At 37.5% G+C, this 16,314-nt stretch overlaps 2 protein-coding genes across 2 annotated transcripts in view; both read left to right on the top strand.

Annotated features, from left to right (window-relative positions):
* The window catches only part of otog (otogelin), a 71,308-nt gene that overhangs the window by 18,308 nt on the left and 36,686 nt on the right, over positions 1 to 16,314 (top strand). The window contains exons 9-19 of the mRNA XM_028014083.1: positions 70 to 179; positions 1,424 to 1,549; positions 3,417 to 3,525; positions 4,650 to 4,696; positions 5,615 to 5,760; positions 7,443 to 7,575; positions 8,838 to 9,015; positions 10,583 to 10,707; positions 11,975 to 12,187; positions 12,279 to 12,444; positions 15,174 to 15,248. Coding sequence (XP_027869884.1) covers positions 70 to 179; positions 1,424 to 1,549; positions 3,417 to 3,525; positions 4,650 to 4,696; positions 5,615 to 5,760; positions 7,443 to 7,575; positions 8,838 to 9,015; positions 10,583 to 10,707; positions 11,975 to 12,187; positions 12,279 to 12,444; positions 15,174 to 15,248 — 1,428 coding nt within the window. The remainder of the gene's footprint in view (positions 1 to 69; positions 180 to 1,423; positions 1,550 to 3,416; positions 3,526 to 4,649; positions 4,697 to 5,614; positions 5,761 to 7,442; positions 7,576 to 8,837; positions 9,016 to 10,582; positions 10,708 to 11,974; positions 12,188 to 12,278; positions 12,445 to 15,173; positions 15,249 to 16,314) is intronic.
* On the top strand, positions 12,287 to 15,458 carry LOC114143750 (von Willebrand factor-like). Its single transcript, XM_028016054.1, has 2 exons — positions 12,287 to 12,444; positions 15,174 to 15,458. Exons 1-2 carry the CDS (start codon positions 12,299 to 12,301, stop codon positions 15,250 to 15,252), a joined length of 225 nt encoding a protein of 74 aa, XP_027871855.1. The 5' UTR covers positions 12,287 to 12,298; the 3' UTR covers positions 15,253 to 15,458.

Below are 16,314 nucleotides of genomic sequence, written 5' to 3'. Positions count from 1 at the left end.
GGGTTGTGTAACCACACCTCTTCTGGCTCCGCTCGAACAGTCCTTTTCTGTCTTTTCATTCCGTTGAAGGTCGGGTCCCAGTGGCGATGTGGTATGCCAGGTGTTCAGCGAATACGCTCGAGCCTGCGCTCATGCTGACCACCCATTGCACAACTGGAGGCAGCGCATTCCTCAGTGTGGTACGCTTTCACTCGCATTTAGTCAAGAAACAACAAAACTCTACTAATTATGCTCTGATGTGCAGCTTTGTTGCTGGCAAGATTTGATTTTTTTGTCAAAATTACCAACCATTTAGGGCAGGCAATAAGCAGGATGTGTTAAGCGGCTGCCTAGAGCCCCCCACACCACCAGAGGGCCCCCAAGAGCAGAATAAACTAGCATGACAAATATATATATATATATATATATATATATATATTTAAAATAACATTGAATAATACAAACTAGATGCTGTTACACGTGGAAAAACTATTTACATATTGTTTTGTTCTTGTTGCGCAAATAATTGTTTATTTCTTTCTGTTAATGAAGAAATAAACTTCTGGGGAAAGAAATAAACTGTTGGGGAAATATAAGATATAAAACTTGTTTTCTTGTTAATTGTAAATTATGTGTTATCAGCTGGTGTTACTTTCAAATAGTCAAAATAATATGACACACTTAAATATTACTCTGAATTTCAAAATTCTAATTTTTTTTTTATTTTGTTGCTCTTGCCCGGTTAAATTCAATAGCCATAACAGCACTGCTATGGTGTAAGATACTTAGAAAAGATACTAATAAGAGTAGGTACGTTACAGAAAAAAAAGTTTAGGAATGATAGACATCTGGTGTTGACATGTTGGTATGAGGGCCCCAAAATTAAAATCTGCCAAGGGCCCCAAAAGGGCTTGGGCTGGCCCTGGTAATATGGACATAAAGGTTTATCACGATTAATGAACTGACGATAAATGTCAGTTCATTATTATTGAATTGACAACAACAATAAGAGCAATTTACTATTTCTTTTTTTGTAGGTAACTTTGGTTGTGGCTGTGACTGCATGACAACAATCATAGCACAACAAATATTACTCTTGAAAATATATGTAATATGCTTCTTTAGGACACCAGTCGTATATACGGAAATCTGATTTGTATCACTAAACTGCTCACAGTGATCTTTCCAGACAGTCTGACTCCTTACCACCACTCAAAGGTAGCTGTTGTTATTCCTATTTGGGTTTAAAATAATTATACATATCAAACTGATTCCTGATCCGGCTGTACGCCTAGATGTGACCACGATTTCCGATCACGTGATCGGATCGGGGCATCCCTAGTTCTTAATGCCCTGCAGGTATTTCTTGAGAAAAACACTCAGAATCAGTCCATTTGTGACTGTTTCAAGTCAAAATGTTTTGAAACTCTTTTTCTGTGACCAGTGAAGCAGTGTCCTCTGGGGCTGCAGTACAGGGAATGCATCAGCTGCTGCCCAGAGACATGCAACCTGGAGCGGACATGCATAGACAGCAAGCTGGCCTGCTTAGATGGATGCTACTGTCCTGAAGGTAAACTGTTGGATGTATTATTCTATAGAGCTTTGGAACCAACAGTCGCTCTGCGCCATCTTTAAAGGTCACAGACCAAAACAAACTTTATTCCAGCGTTTTCATTGTGTTACCAACCGCAGTGAAGTTGTTTTCAAGTTGGATATTGGATTTCCGTGCTCCACGTTCAGCTCAAGGTTGATCCGATTTATGAACGCTAATTCTGGCCAGCTGTTCTCAACCGCTCCCTCCTCAAGCGCTCCGAGGTTCACTTGGAGACCGTCAATTTCCGAACCAAACACTCCTGTGAATAAATACCTTGTGACCAACTGATACAAAAAAGTGGCTAGAGATAGGCAGCAGCACCCCTGCCGACCCCTAAGGGTCAAGGGTTTACAGACGGATGGATGTTTTCTCCAATAGCTTCCAAATTGTTGCCCCATTAACTCAAAATCAGTGTGAAATTGTTCTACTGGTCTGTATAGTTGAAGCACACTCATCTTTATTACATTTTGACCCCTTTTTTATTATTATTTTTAACTAATTTTATATTTTAAAAATATATTTTTTAAATGTTCATAAAATGTATTACCTCAGATAATCATCACATTTGTTACCTGTAATGTTTAATAACATAAAATTCTAGGACAGGATCAATTTCATTACATGTTCACTTCTTACCTGAAATATGTTAAATACAACAAATATTTACTTAAAGTGCGATCTGTTTCATAACTTTTACTCGTCACCTTTATTATTTATTCTGAAATGTTTAATTACACATTAAAGATGTAATGCTCTTTCATCTGGTTTGATTGTTACATTAAATGTTTACTGGAAAAATATCTGATTACATAATTGTTTACTTTAATCACATAAAATGTTTATTTAAAAACATAATCTTTTATTACCTGTATGTTTATTACCTGAAATATTTTAAATATCAAATTTTTACTTAAAATGTGATTCATTTCATCACCTGTTTACCTGCAACTTGAAGAGCTTGAATCAAACGTTTCATGAATGTTTTACCACATTAAGAGAGGACATATCAGAACACATATCGGTATTAATATTGTAAATTTGATAACACTAGTAAAATAGTTTACTTCACAATAATGGAATAACCTCGTTGTCCACTGACAAAACTCGGACTATGCTACATAAAAAAATATAAGCCCGACCTAAACAAGGTTGACCCACTTAAATGAACTGAACATAACAGTTAACTGAATATGATTTTAAAATCATTAAAATCATAGCAAAACATTATGGTACAACACCAACAAAGCGAATTTAGACACTCAGCAGAATGGACATGTCTGGAGCAAACTTGTAGATAACTTGGGATGTTGGAGGACGTCATATCAGGACGTCTCACCGCTGATAACCGGGACATTTGTCTCCTTTTCGTTAGCTCCGATAGCTTAGCTCTGATAGCTTAGCTCCGATAGTTTAGCTCTGATAGCTTAGCTCCGATAGCTTAGCTCCGATAGCTTAGCTCCGATAGTTTAGCTCCGATAGTTTAGCTCTGATAGCTTAGCTCCGATAGCTTAGCCTCCTATAGTTGTTTACAGACAGAAAACAGTAAAACGAAAGTCCGTTTTCCATCTTTTTACCGTTTCGGTCGTGTGATCGGACATTACATCCAATAATGCAGCAAGTTCGAACCATTGCTAATTAATTTTAAGTAACTTAAATTCAAAACACCTGTGAGTCACTCGTTGCTGTTGGTTATGTTTATGGCCCCTGAATATGGCGCTCATATCCCTAAGTCTAGAGCAGTGACGTCTCGTTCCAAAGCTCTATACAGGTTTTTCCGATTTATGTTTTTACAGTAACTTATTATATTTTTTAATTCCTGAGTTTTCTGTGTATGTGTCCCCAGGTCTGATTTATGAGGAAGGGAGTTGTGTGGCCCCGGCTGACTGTCCCTGTGAATACCACGGCATGTTTTATCCCTCTGGACAAACTCTGCAGGAAGAATGCAACAACTGGTGAGCATCAAATAACTTCTCCCTGCTGATTTGGTTTAAATATTTTGGTTTTTACTGTTTCAAAGAGTAAATCCAAATAACAACATTAGTTTCAATGTAGGGCTGGACGATATGGCTGAAAAACGTATCACGATATAAGGGTGTCATATCAGTCCAAAAACATCAAATCTTACCAAGTATTTTTGGTCTAGTTTCTGGTGCAAATATCTTAGTACACTTGAAATAAGACAAAAGTAACTTAGAAGTAGCTTTTCAGCAAGATGAAGATGCTTGTTTTAAGTCAATAATTACTTAAAACTGATGAAAAAGTTCTAGTTCCACTGGTTATTTCACTTATAACATGGGAAAAATGTCTTGTTATAAGTGAAAACTAATACTTTTTTGTATAAATATTAAGGAATTAATGACTCAAAATAAACTCTTATATCTAGATGAAAAGTTACTTGTAAGTTAGTTTGTCTTATTTCAAGTGTACAAAGATATTTGCACTTAAAGCATGACAAAAAAAACACAAGGTAAGATTTTGTGTTTTTGCAGAGTATTGAATGTTATTGATTAGTGTTTTGTTTTAAATATCCAAAACATTCCTGTTTTATCCACAGTTTTAATTCCAGACCTTAAACTGCTACTGCTACTACTCAGCAGGTTGTTGCTAGGTAACCAGAAGTTACTCTCCAAGTTGTTGCTAGGTTACCAAAGAGTGAGTGAGTTCAACCTACCTTAGCTGGCTTTGAGGTTGAGCAGCTAAAGTCAGAAAACAGGTGATCCAAGTAAAAAAAAAAATTGCTTACTTGTTATAAGTTATCAAATTAAGTTTATCCAAGTGGATAGATTAAATTTGTTAAGTTAAAAAAGTAAATGAATTCAGTTTTGCAAACTTAATTTGATTATATTTAACAAATTAACTCAATGTTTAAGTTGGACATTCTTGTCCATGGGTTTAATTTTTTTATTCCTGCAAACAGAATCTGCTCTTTTCCTATCAGATGCATTCGGTCCCAGCAGATAAATCATTCTTTATCTGCTGGATCTGACCGCCTGTGTGTCCAGTTTCTGTCAGTAATCCTGCCGTTAGCTCAGCCTTTCATGTAGCCACCTGTGGATTTCTCTGCTCTCTGTTGCAGCACATGTGTGGGTGGAGTGTGGAACTGCACCGACCACACTTGCCCAGGTTTGTGCTTTTCCTCCAACTGCATGCAATAGTGATTTAAAAAAAATAATAAACGTCATACAAGAAGAACTGATTTTTATAGTTTGTAAATGCTGTACAGTAAGGCCGCAGCTAACAATCGTTTTAGTGTCGAATATTCTTTCGATTATTCTGACGATTAATTGATTAAATTCAATTCATATTCAAAAATACACAAAAAACAAAATTTTACCAAGTGTTTTTGATCTAGTTTCTAATGCAAATATCTTATTACACTTGAAATAAGACAAAACAAACTTAAAAGTAACTTTTCAGCAAGATATAGGAGCGCGTTTTAAGAAAATAATTCCTTAGTATTGATAAAAAAGTACTGGTTCCACTGCCAGATTATGTAACTTATAACTATTCCCTTTTTATCATTGTAAGGGAATTATTTTCTTAAAATAAACTCACATTGTTGAAAAATTACTTGTAAGTTAGTTTGGTCTTATTTCAAGTGTACTAAGATCTTTTTAATTCTACTTTACAATAAGGTTATTCTTATAAATGCTAATAAATATGTTATTAATTAATCTCTACATTTCACTGTGAAGGGTGAGAAGGTCACAAAATCTGACAGGTTCTTGCCAAATAGTGAATCAAATCTGTTCACCTGTATATTTTATTTAGAGTTGTTGCACTAAACATTTCTGCCTTGTAAGCTCAATAAGCATTTTAGCATACAGCCTCTTTCTCAACCTTACTTAATGGATAATAAACAGTTATTAATGATTTATAAAGTGCTCATAAATGAATTCTATAAACTTTTTATTAGTCATCTATCAGGGGAGTCTTACTGTCAATTTGCACTAGAAACTAGACAAAAATAATTAGCAAGACGTTGTGTTTTTGCATTTTTGTGTGCAGAAGGAAAGTTTAAAAATGCGTTGCTTTTTTCAGGGGAATGCTCGGTTACAGGCGATATGTACTTCCAGTCATTTGACGGGAGGATCTTCACCTTCCCTGCGACATGTCACTACGTCCTCGCCAAAAGTCGCAACTCAGGGAAATTTGCCGTCACCATCCAGAACGCCCCCTGCGGAGCCGTGAGTCACTCCCAACCTGATATTTCTTTTGCTGCGGCTCCTGTTGGCTCAGGTTGCAATTTGTCCATCATGTAGATCATATCAGAATTTAAGTGCTCAATAATCCCTGCTGAGTCGAGGGTTTTGACTGCGACTGCAGGAGTAGATAATGAACAAGAAAAGTGACAAAAGACTGAGGGCTTCTTCTCCTCTCAGCTGGGCTTCCCAGCAGAGCGAGAGAGGGAGAGGTGAGATATAAGATGTCCCACTCATCAGAGCAGAGACCTCTAACAGCCAACAGGATTAGCTTATCTAGCCTGACTGACAGAGCAGTGGGAGCGGGAGGGGCAGCGGCTCTGGACAGAGAGAAGGTTATGCAGGAGAAGCAGCAGGTGAATGATGGGAAGGGAAGGTAAAAGTGGGGAGGGTAGAGGTGGGCGCTTAAACCTCTCGGCTGTGGAGCCACTTATGAAAGAAACGATTCATCTGAAAACATCAGAAGCGAAAGTGAAGCAGCTTTTATCATTCATATCAGCAGATTTTACATTAAAGGTGACCTGTTATGCTTCCTTAAACATGTTAGGAGAGGTTTATTTGCTCTACAGAACATTTTTATTTCAAATTTTTCACATAATCATTCTTAAATAATGAGATTTTAGTCTGCTCAGTTCTGTCCATGTTGAAAATGAGTAGTTTTAGGAGTGCTTGTCACTTTAAATCCAAATTTAAATGAAAATGGCTGTAAACACATTCACAATTATGCAACCGTACATCTTTGAGAAGCACTAGTAGAGCCTCCTGCGCAACCAACAAGAATGCAGCAAGTGGTTTCTGAGTAGTAGGTCAACACCAAAACTCTGGTCTTTTCCAGCAGCCATTGTACAGCGCAGACAGCAGTAAAACCGGTTGACCAAAAATGCTGGGTTGGTAGGTGACTAAGGTTATTTATACATTAGCTTTGTCTGTTTTCAAGTGTACTAAGATACTTACTCTAGAAAATAGACCAAAAATACTTGGTAAAATGTGTGTTTTTACAGTGTACTTTTGACACTGTACTTAGAACTGTAGAGGGTGAATTACACTGCAGAAAAACCAAAATCTTACAAAGTAACTTTGGTCCAGTTTCTAGTGCAAATGTCTTAGTACATTTGAAATAAGACAAAACTAACTTACAGTAACTTTAAAGCAAAAAATAAGAGCTTATTGAAACAGTGAATAAATCTTGAATATTGATGAAAAAGTTCTGGTTCCACTGGCAGATTATTTCTCTAATAACATGTACAAATGTTGTGAGTAAGTGAAATAATTTGCCAGTTGACCTAATAGTTTCTTATCAATATTAAGGAAATATTGACTTAAAAGAAGCTCTTATATTTTGCTGAAAAGTGCCTTGTAAGATAGTTTTGTCTTATTTCAAGTGCACTGAGATAGTTGGACTAGAAACGAGACCTAAAATTATTGCAGACGCCGCAGTTCGCATGGACCCGATTCCAACAGCCGCAACCTGGATTTCTGTTTTATTCCAGAAGAAAAGTGTATTTATTGTTGCTAAATGTGTCAGTTTTCTCTTAAAGATCCATATACACATTATCTCATTTTGTGGGACAGAGTTTTTCATCCTGACTACTTTTGTATTTTTGCTCTCTTTGTGTCTCCTGAATCTTCTTCTGTTTGGGAAAACGCCCATCTTGTCTCGATTGCAGAATCTAGACGGGTCCTGCATCCAATCAGTTAACCTGATCATTGACGAGGATCCGAGGACCGAGATCACACTGAGTCACGTCGGCGAGGTCTTCATGGCCGGCCAGTACCGCGTCTCTCTGCCCTATTCTGACGGTACTGTCCCTCGTCTTTCATCGCAGGCCGCCATTGTCTCGTCCAGGACTCTTTCAGCACTCATGCTGGAGGCAGATTGAATGACAGCTGTGCTATTGAGGAAATATTTTCCCAATGCAGAGCTGTTCAGTTCCTGCATTGTGTGCAGAAAATGTCCTCTGAGTGTTGCTCTCATTACACGCCGGCGTCTTGGTGGTCAAATCAATGCTCTTTTGTGTGTTTTATGTGAAACTGTGATACTTGATACATAAATGAAAACATCAACATTTATACTTTACGTTCTGTCGCAGGAGCTGGTTGATAACATCATCTGCCTGTGTAACCAAAAATCATAACTCCATTAGATTAATAAAAATAAATGTCCTTAATTTAAGCAAATACGTACAAGAATAAATGACGTATTGAAATTACAAAATGAATTGAGTCCTATACAGTTAAAGGAAACTCAGATTATTATTTTACTCTGGTTGGAAAGATTTTTCATGTAGGGAAGCCCAGAGAGTTACACTGCAAAAACACAAAATCTTATGTTTGGTCTAATTTCTGGTGCAACTATTTTAGTAAACAGAACTAACTTAAATGTAGCTTTTCAGCAAGATATTTTAAGTCAATAATTCCTTAATATTGATGAAAGAGTACTACTGTAGTTCCACAGGCAGATTATATTACTTATAGCAAGAGAAAAATGTCTTATTTACTTACAAAAAGTTGCTCTATTTTTCTGAAAATGTACTTGTAAGTTAGTTTTGTCTTATTTCAAGTGTGCTAAGATTTTTGCACTTGAGACTACACCAAAAATATTTGGTAGGATTTTGTTTTTGCAGTGTAGCTTCTGATTTTAGTTTCCCATAAGTCAGCAACAGTGGCATGATTATCAACCGCTCCAAAAGCAGGAAGTGGACTACATCGCAGGGCATTCTGGGTAAATACAACAAAAACAAACGTGCTAGTCTAGAGCTAGTGGGAGAAATGGTTCGTGGTTTTTAGCCAAAAACAAAAGAGAAATCCAAAATTTTTTGGTTTACGTTTCATCATGAAGGAAGTTGCGTTCCGTGTCTCCTTCAGAAGTTTTTGTGTCCAGCGCCACCACAGGTGAGGAGGGGAACAGGTTTTTAAATTACATTGAATCGTTTGACGATGTGAAAGAGAACCGCAGCTGAAAATGTAATAAATGTTTCAGTTTTGTTCTGTAACTGAACCGAGTCTACCGGACTGTCAGCTGTGGAAACAGCCTTGATCTCCTCGTTCTCCTTCTTCCACAGATGTCTTCCACATCCAGGAGCTGTCGTCCATGTTCCTCCAGGTGAGGACGGCGTTTGGCCTGCATCTGCAGTACAGCTGGACGGAGTTTCGTCTCTACCTGCAGGCCGACGAGGCGTGGAAAGACGACACGGTGGGGCTGTGCGGCACCTTCAACGGCAACACTCAAGACGACTTCCTGTAAGTGTGCGACGGCTGCCCTTTGACCCCTCCGCGCCCTCCGCCGACCCTTCCCTCCTCCCCTTTCGACGATTAAGAGCGATGGAGCGCGCACTCCTGTTTCAGGTGACAGGAGGGAGGTGAAGTGCTCTTCCCCTCTGTAATGCACACGAGTCGGCATCAAAAGACGCGCTCTCTGATCAGCTCTTTTAGGCTGACCAGATGAGCGCCCCACTGGACACGCAGCTCCAACAAGGAATTTACTGTTAGTGGAAAAGGGGCTCCACTGTGCCGACCGTAATGTGCCGGATGTTGTCTGACAGCTGAAAGTGGATATACATCACCGCCGGTGGCTGAAGTGGCAGCTATAGGGAAACTGAGGCTACAGCCATCCCTTTACATTAGATAGCTGTTTGTGCATAATGTTCACAGAAAGACGCCACCTGCCTCTGCTAATCTCATTTTAAACAGAAAAATGCAATGAATTATGGGAAAACGGGACTGGATGGGTAGCTGGTATCACTGTCGTACGGCTGACATCAGAAATGGGTCAGAACTTTAACACAGACGTCAAATTTTATTCAAATGAAAGTTTATAAAACTGCAAAGTAGGTTTGATCAGTAACAATATATATTGAGATAGACTCGTGATCAATATCTATAGATAATACATATGATAGAATATTTAATATATAGAATTGGAACTCCGATCTAGAACCGCTTGGCATTCTGGGACATGTAGGCATGAAAGGCTTTAATACTTTACTAATATTTTAATATTACTGTAATATTACTTTATTTATTACACAAATGTATTATTCTGGGACCTGACTCCAAATTTTGTACCACAAACAATCAAAGGTGGAATGACAATAAAATCCTTGAATCCTTGAATCCTTTAGTTAAGCTAGTTTGGTGGCATCAACTAACTCACTCTGTGGTTACCTAGCAACAACTTGCTAAGGAACTGGCGCAGCAGCAGTTTAATGTTTCACCACTGACTCATAACTGCTTAAAAATGTAAACAATGGGATGGAATGAAAACTGTGGATAAAACAGGAAACAGTTTCACAGTATTTCAGATATCTAAAACAAAAAACTAATCAATAATTATCAGAATCGACTGATTAGAAATACCTATGTTGTGGTACAGTTTTTATATCATCCAGCCCTGGCACTAAGTATAGGGGAAGATAAGTGCTAAACATTTTAAAAGTTAGCAAAAATGCTACTGCGCTAAATAGGAACTGCAAAAACACAAAATCTTACCAAGTATTTTTTGTCTAGTTTCTAGTGCAAATATCTTACTTACAAAATTTAAATAACTTATAAGTAACTTTACAAAAAGAGACAGGAGGTTTTATAAAATCAATAATTCCTCGTTCCACTGATAGATTTTTATACTTGTAACATGGAAAAAAAGTCAGAAGTGAAAAAATCTCCCAGTGAAACTGGTATGTTTTTTTAAAATCAATATTAAGGAAGAATGACTTCTCCAACTTGTGTAAGTCTGCTGTGAAGAACCCAGATTATTGTTTTAATGTCTGATGATGCTCCATGATGAGGCTGCGACCTGGTTTTCCTGCAGATCTCCATCAGGAATGATCGAGAGCACCCCTCTCCTGTTTGGAAATGCCTGGAAGGTGTCGTCGGCCTGTTCCCTCAGCCTGAGCACGCCTCCGCTCGACCCCTGTGACACCCACCAACAGGCCGGTTCGTTTCTCTAACTCGCGTTTCTGTCTACTGAAAAGGTTATTCATGCTAAATATCTGATTCTGTTTCCACTTTGACCCATTTTCAGGGGTTAAATATAAACTACATGAAATTTGTGAAATGTGACGCTTCATTTACCTTACATTTCCCATCAGTGGTTTAGCTGATTTTATTAAAACGTCTTTGTGATGGAATTTTATATGCAATATAATTTCACACAAGTTGTTCTGGGACTTCCAACAAACTAAAATGCAGGAACTTATCTGAGACTCTGGGATGAAATAAAATGCAGTTAGTTTGTGTTTATATCTATTTTGAGATTGTGCGCCCCTGAAATGCCGCCCTGGGTAACTGCCTGGATGGCTCATATCTTAAACCAGCACTAATCAGAGAGATTTATTTTTTAGAAAAGTTAATGATTATGTGATGTGTAAAAGGATAAACATTGGTGATTTGAATCTGTTGTCATGGAAATTAAACGCTGAGTGAAGTTTAGTTATGCTAGCTGTGATTAGCGCAGCTAGCGATGCTAAAACTGTGTGTTTTTGCATTGAACCTAAAGATCCCTGTCCAGGATATTTTATCACAGACTGCGGTTTAAACTCAAAAGCAATTTCACTGGACTATATAAATCCTTCCTGTTGTCCTATGAAAAGTTTGCTCTCTATTTTTGCCTGAATCAATCAATCAGTTTTCCTTTTCATTAGCATCTATTGGTTCTTTCTTCAAAGTACACGCAGCTGTTTACATGATTGTTTCAAAATCTTTCTACTGAAAACAAAAGATTAAGTATTTCTATTAAGTATTTAGTATTATCTGCAAAACTTATACAACTGTATCACTTAACGAAGTGCTCAACATTCCTCATTTTACCTTTTGTTGTTTTTCATAAAATTACCACTTTGTTCTCATATTATTTTGATTTTATTCCCATAATAAAAATGTAGAAATCTTAGTTTGGCCCTAATTTTCCATCATAGAGATAGCCTGAATTCAAGGTCCAGATAAATAGCTGTCAAACAATATGGCCGCCCTGGGCGTGCTGACATCACTCTGCGCTATGGAAAACCAAGGAGAGGATTGGTGGAAAAAAATCCATATTTTTCAAAACTTAAATCTTTGAAAACTTTATATACTCAGTAATAATTCAGCAACGCCTCCAGATCTGAACCTTAAAACTCGTTACTGGGAAAGTTGCATAACGGGAAATGAAGTGATGTGAGAACCATGATGAAAACCTCGTTCCTGTGTTTCCCCCGGCGCTCAGTGACCTACGCCTCGGAGACGTGTGACATCCTGAACCAGGATCTGTTCGCCGCCTGTCACGAGTACCTCAGCCCAACGCCGTTCCACCTGCAGTGCCGCGCAGACACCTGCAGGTGTGGCACGCCCTGCCTCTGCTCCGCCCTGGCCCACTACGCTCGGCACTGCCGCAGGTTCTCCATCATCGTCGACTTCCGAGCGCACGTATCGGACTGTGGTGAGGATTCAGGGAAAAGATCTTTAATTTCTGCTTTTCTTACTTTCATAATAAAATTATAACTTTATTATGAAACTTCGTCCTCTCCCAGCTGTCACCTGTCCTGCCACCATGCAGTATGGCACCTGTGTGTCGGCCTGCCAGCGGCGCTGCTCCTCCCTGTCCGTCCCGCAGCACTGTGGGGGCCACTGCGAGGAGGGCTGCGTCTGCCCCCAGGGCTCCTTCTACAACCACCGAACACACACCTGTGTGCACAGGTAAGACCATCACCTGTGGTCTTACCTGACCACATTCTGAGCTGTTTTCTCAGAATTCAATAATTATTCACTTAAAACAAGCTCCTATATCTTGCTGAAAAGTTATTTGTAAATTAGTTTTATGTAATATATGTGTGCCAGAAACTCAACCTAAAATACTTGGTAATATTTTATATTTTTGCAGTGAAAACACTTTTACAGTGTTTTCACACAGTAGCCTTTGTACAGTGCATATGGTGGTAAAGCCAGCTGACCAAACCTTCTGCTGGAGTTCGGCTTGGGTTGCTAGGTAACGGGCAGGGCTTAGCTCGGGTTGCTAGGTAACGGCGGAGTGCCTGAGGAATGACTCAGCAATTGCTAGGTTTTTGAAATGGCTCCAAAAAGCATTAACTTGTTGCCAAAAAACAGCTGGGTGTTTTTTAAGCCCTTGGGCTGTTTTTACACTGTAAAAACACAAAATCCAACCAAGTAATTTTGGTCTAGTTTCTAGTGCAAATATCCTATTACACTTAGAATAAGCAAAACTAACTTACAAGTTATTTTAAAATAAGATTTAGGAGTTTGTTTCAAGTTAATTAATTTCTTAATATTGACAATTCCTTAACATTTTCCCGATGTTATAAGGAAAATAATTTGCTAGTGGAACTAGTACTTTTTCTTCAATGTTACAGAATTATTGACTCAAAACAAACTCCTGTTTTTTGCTGAAATGTTACTTGTAAGTTAGTTTTGTTTTATTTCAAGTATACTATGACATTTCTAAATAAAATTTATTTATTTCTCACTTTTATATCTAAATAAAAGTGAGAATAATGTAAAATTCAGTATTTCTTTACATATTCCATCTGCATTAGAAACTAGACATAAAAAATACTTGGTAAGATTTTTGCAGTGTATTTCTTCTTCAGTTTTAGTTTTTCCTTCAGTTCCTACAGTCATTACAGTTACTTTATTTGGTGTGAGTTAGTTTTTTGTTGTTGTGTAACTTGGTTTATATGCCTCTCTGATCTGTTTTGCTGTAAAATTGTTTGGGTGTCGGCTGAGGAGTTTGAACCTCCACCTTCGTGTTGGCTGCTGGAGCAGCTCCAGTGTTTTCCATGCAGACGGCTGCTAAGCTGGAAGCTCTCCACCAAACAAACCCTCTCAGAGTGATATTTGTATCTGCTCTGGATCTGGGGTCAGCCCTTAAGTGGAAAGCCTTGTCGAGCTCGAGGACCCCCATAATTGCGCTCTGCCTTTCGGCGTGCTCCGCCCTGGAAGACTCGCAGCCTAATTCCTCTTAAATGTCCCGAGTTTTTACATCCCACTGCAGCGCGGTGCCTTACTTAGCATGTGATAGAGTTACACCTAGGAATCCACCCTGAAACCCCCTTTTCATTCCCGCTTGGGCCGGGACGACACAGATATCTGATAACCAGTGAGAAAGAGTTTGTAGTACAGAGGCTGATTTGACTTTAAGCTGGATGCAGTTTAACGTAATGTGTGGTTTCTGTACGTATTTATTTTTATGAGTTTCTTTTTTAAGGAGGTTTTCTCATTGATCAAACATTTTCTAAATCTGAGCCCTCTTCACTTACAGTTAATGGTTTGTTTAGGGAAACGTAAAGCTCACTGTAACATAACTATTCACACATTTAGGTAGATTCATTGTATTTGTAGCTCTGTAGCAGATTGTTTCTACACAATTCTTGTTTTATTACAGTATTAGGGCCATACTAGGAACAAATAAAAAACAAAAAAGAAGATTAAGAGAATAAAGTCATAATATTGCGAGAATAACGTACGAGAATAAAGTCAACACTATATAAGAATAAATTCATAATATTTCAAGAATAAAGTCATAAAATTACAAGAATAAAGAATGAAGAATAAATATGTTTGTTCCTGTAATTATTTAAAACAAATTGGGCCCCAATACGCCGTTGTTTGTTCTTGTATTATTATATTTGTTTTGTTCTATTTCCCAGAATTTGCTTAAAGTTACAAATTTCTGCAAGTTAATTTTATTACTTTCTTTATTTTGCCACTTCAAAAAATGCTAAATTTTACCAAGTATTTTTAGTGTATAGTAATATTTTGTAATAATTTATTACACCTGAAATAAGACAAAATTAATTTAAAAGTAACTTTTCAGCAAAATATAAGAGTTTGTTTTAAGTAAATAATTCCTTAGTATTAGTAAAAAAAATGCTGGTTCCTCTGGTACAATTTTTCTATGTTTCACTTGCAACATAGAAAAATTGTCTTGTTACAAGTGAAATAATCTGCTAGTGGAACAAATACATTTGAATCAATACTAAGTAATTATTGATTTTAAACAAACCCTTACATTTTGCTAAAAAGTTTCTTGTAAGTTAGTTTTCTTTTATTTTAAGTGTACTAAGATATTTGCACTAAAAACTATAAAAAGATACTCAGTAGGATTTGGTGTTTCTTGCAGTGGAGAAGCAAAAAACACCAAATTGTGTCATATTTTTATCATGTGAAGCATTTTGACTCTGTTGTTGATTTGATGTTAAACAAGAATATGTGTAACTGAATCTGATTCTGTCTGAACAACTGGAGCGTTTTAAATATATATAAACTGGACCTGTCAGTGTTGTAAGGTGCATTGGGAGAACATTAGTGAATTTGAGTGATATTACTGAACACACTGAGGTGAAATAATGACCTTTTATTCCATGTTTTTAATGTTTTTGTTGTCGTAACGTCCTCCTGTTTCTCCCCAGGTCCGAGTGTCCCTGCAGTTTCCTCGGAGCCGACTACGAACCCGGAGACGTGATCTTGACATCAGCAGGTGTTCAGTAAGATCTTCTCCAAAGTTTCTTTCTCACAAGATGCTTCAGGTTTAAAGGTTTTTATTGTTTTCAGTCAAACCACAAAATGAGAATAATTCTGGATTAAGACAATCTGGAAAAGATTAAGATTGAGAGAATTAAACATAGAATAAAAACAAAACAATGATTTCCAGGCTGTAGCTCCATCAAACATCCGTCAGTCCATCCGTCCTTTGTTTGTTTAATCTGCCAGTTAGTTTATGTATTAACTGTGTAAACTTATTTATATAGTAAATAAAATCAGTTAATTTAAATTTTGGTGCTTTAGTGTTTTTATGGGAGATTTTTCTGAATGTTGCTGAAGAGCATAGAAAGATAGAAAGAAACATTGCAGAAGCTGTCGACCTTTTAGCATTTCAGTATTTTATATTGTTGCCCGAAGGCAACAATATGGATGTATGATAGCATAATGCTATCATTATGATAGCATTATGCTATCATAATGCTATCATTTCATTATGCTGGCATACAGCCAGGGGCGCAACTACATATTTTCTGAGGTGAATGCGAACATGTCATGGCCGCCCCAATGACATAAACTTGTACAACTCATTTTAAATTAAAGTATCAATAAGGATAAATGTTCATATATGTGAATAAATTGCTGCCTACAGGGCAATTGAAAAAGAATGAAACAAAAAACAGGGCAATATTTCATCATTTAATATATTTGAGCCAAAGAGCCTCTTCTGTTATCCTGTCTAGAACCGCCTGTGAGCTGCAGGTCTGAGGCTTTTTATTAGCATGTTTTCACACATTTAGGTCCGGCAACGACAATTTAACTGACCCTAATATTTCCCGTGTTTTGTTTTATTCATTATTATTACACTTATTGTTGAGATGTGTATGGTAGGTGTGTCTGTCAGACATTTGTAGCAATACGGAATAAATTGCATCCCGTTTTGGTTCAGTACGGGGCGGAGACAACAACCGCCTGTCATTTTAGGCTAGCGTAAGCTAACTTGAATATTTACAACTCTCTTGTTGATACGCTGACATTTCTCACCTTCTGTCTTTCAACCACTTTGAAAAG

Source organism: Xiphophorus couchianus, chromosome 4, assembly GCF_001444195.1.
Source record: "Xiphophorus couchianus chromosome 4, X_couchianus-1.0, whole genome shotgun sequence".
In the NCBI taxonomy this organism is placed as follows: Eukaryota; Metazoa; Chordata; class Actinopteri; order Cyprinodontiformes; family Poeciliidae; genus Xiphophorus; species Xiphophorus couchianus.
Note: the sequence above shows the minus strand (reverse complement) of the source record. Positions and strands in the feature narration are given on the sequence as shown.

What these genes read in the sequence shown, in the direction of transcription:
- LOC114143750 (XM_028016054.1), top strand. Translation starts at nt 12,299, where the DNA reads ATGCAGTATGGCACCTGTGTGTCGGCCTGCCAGCGGCGCTGCTCCTCC. An exon ending in ACACACACCTGTGTGCACAG is followed by an intron (nt 12,445 to 15,173) that starts GTAAGACCATCA and finishes GTTTCTCCCCAG; the next exon opens with GTCCGAGTGTCCCTGCAGTT.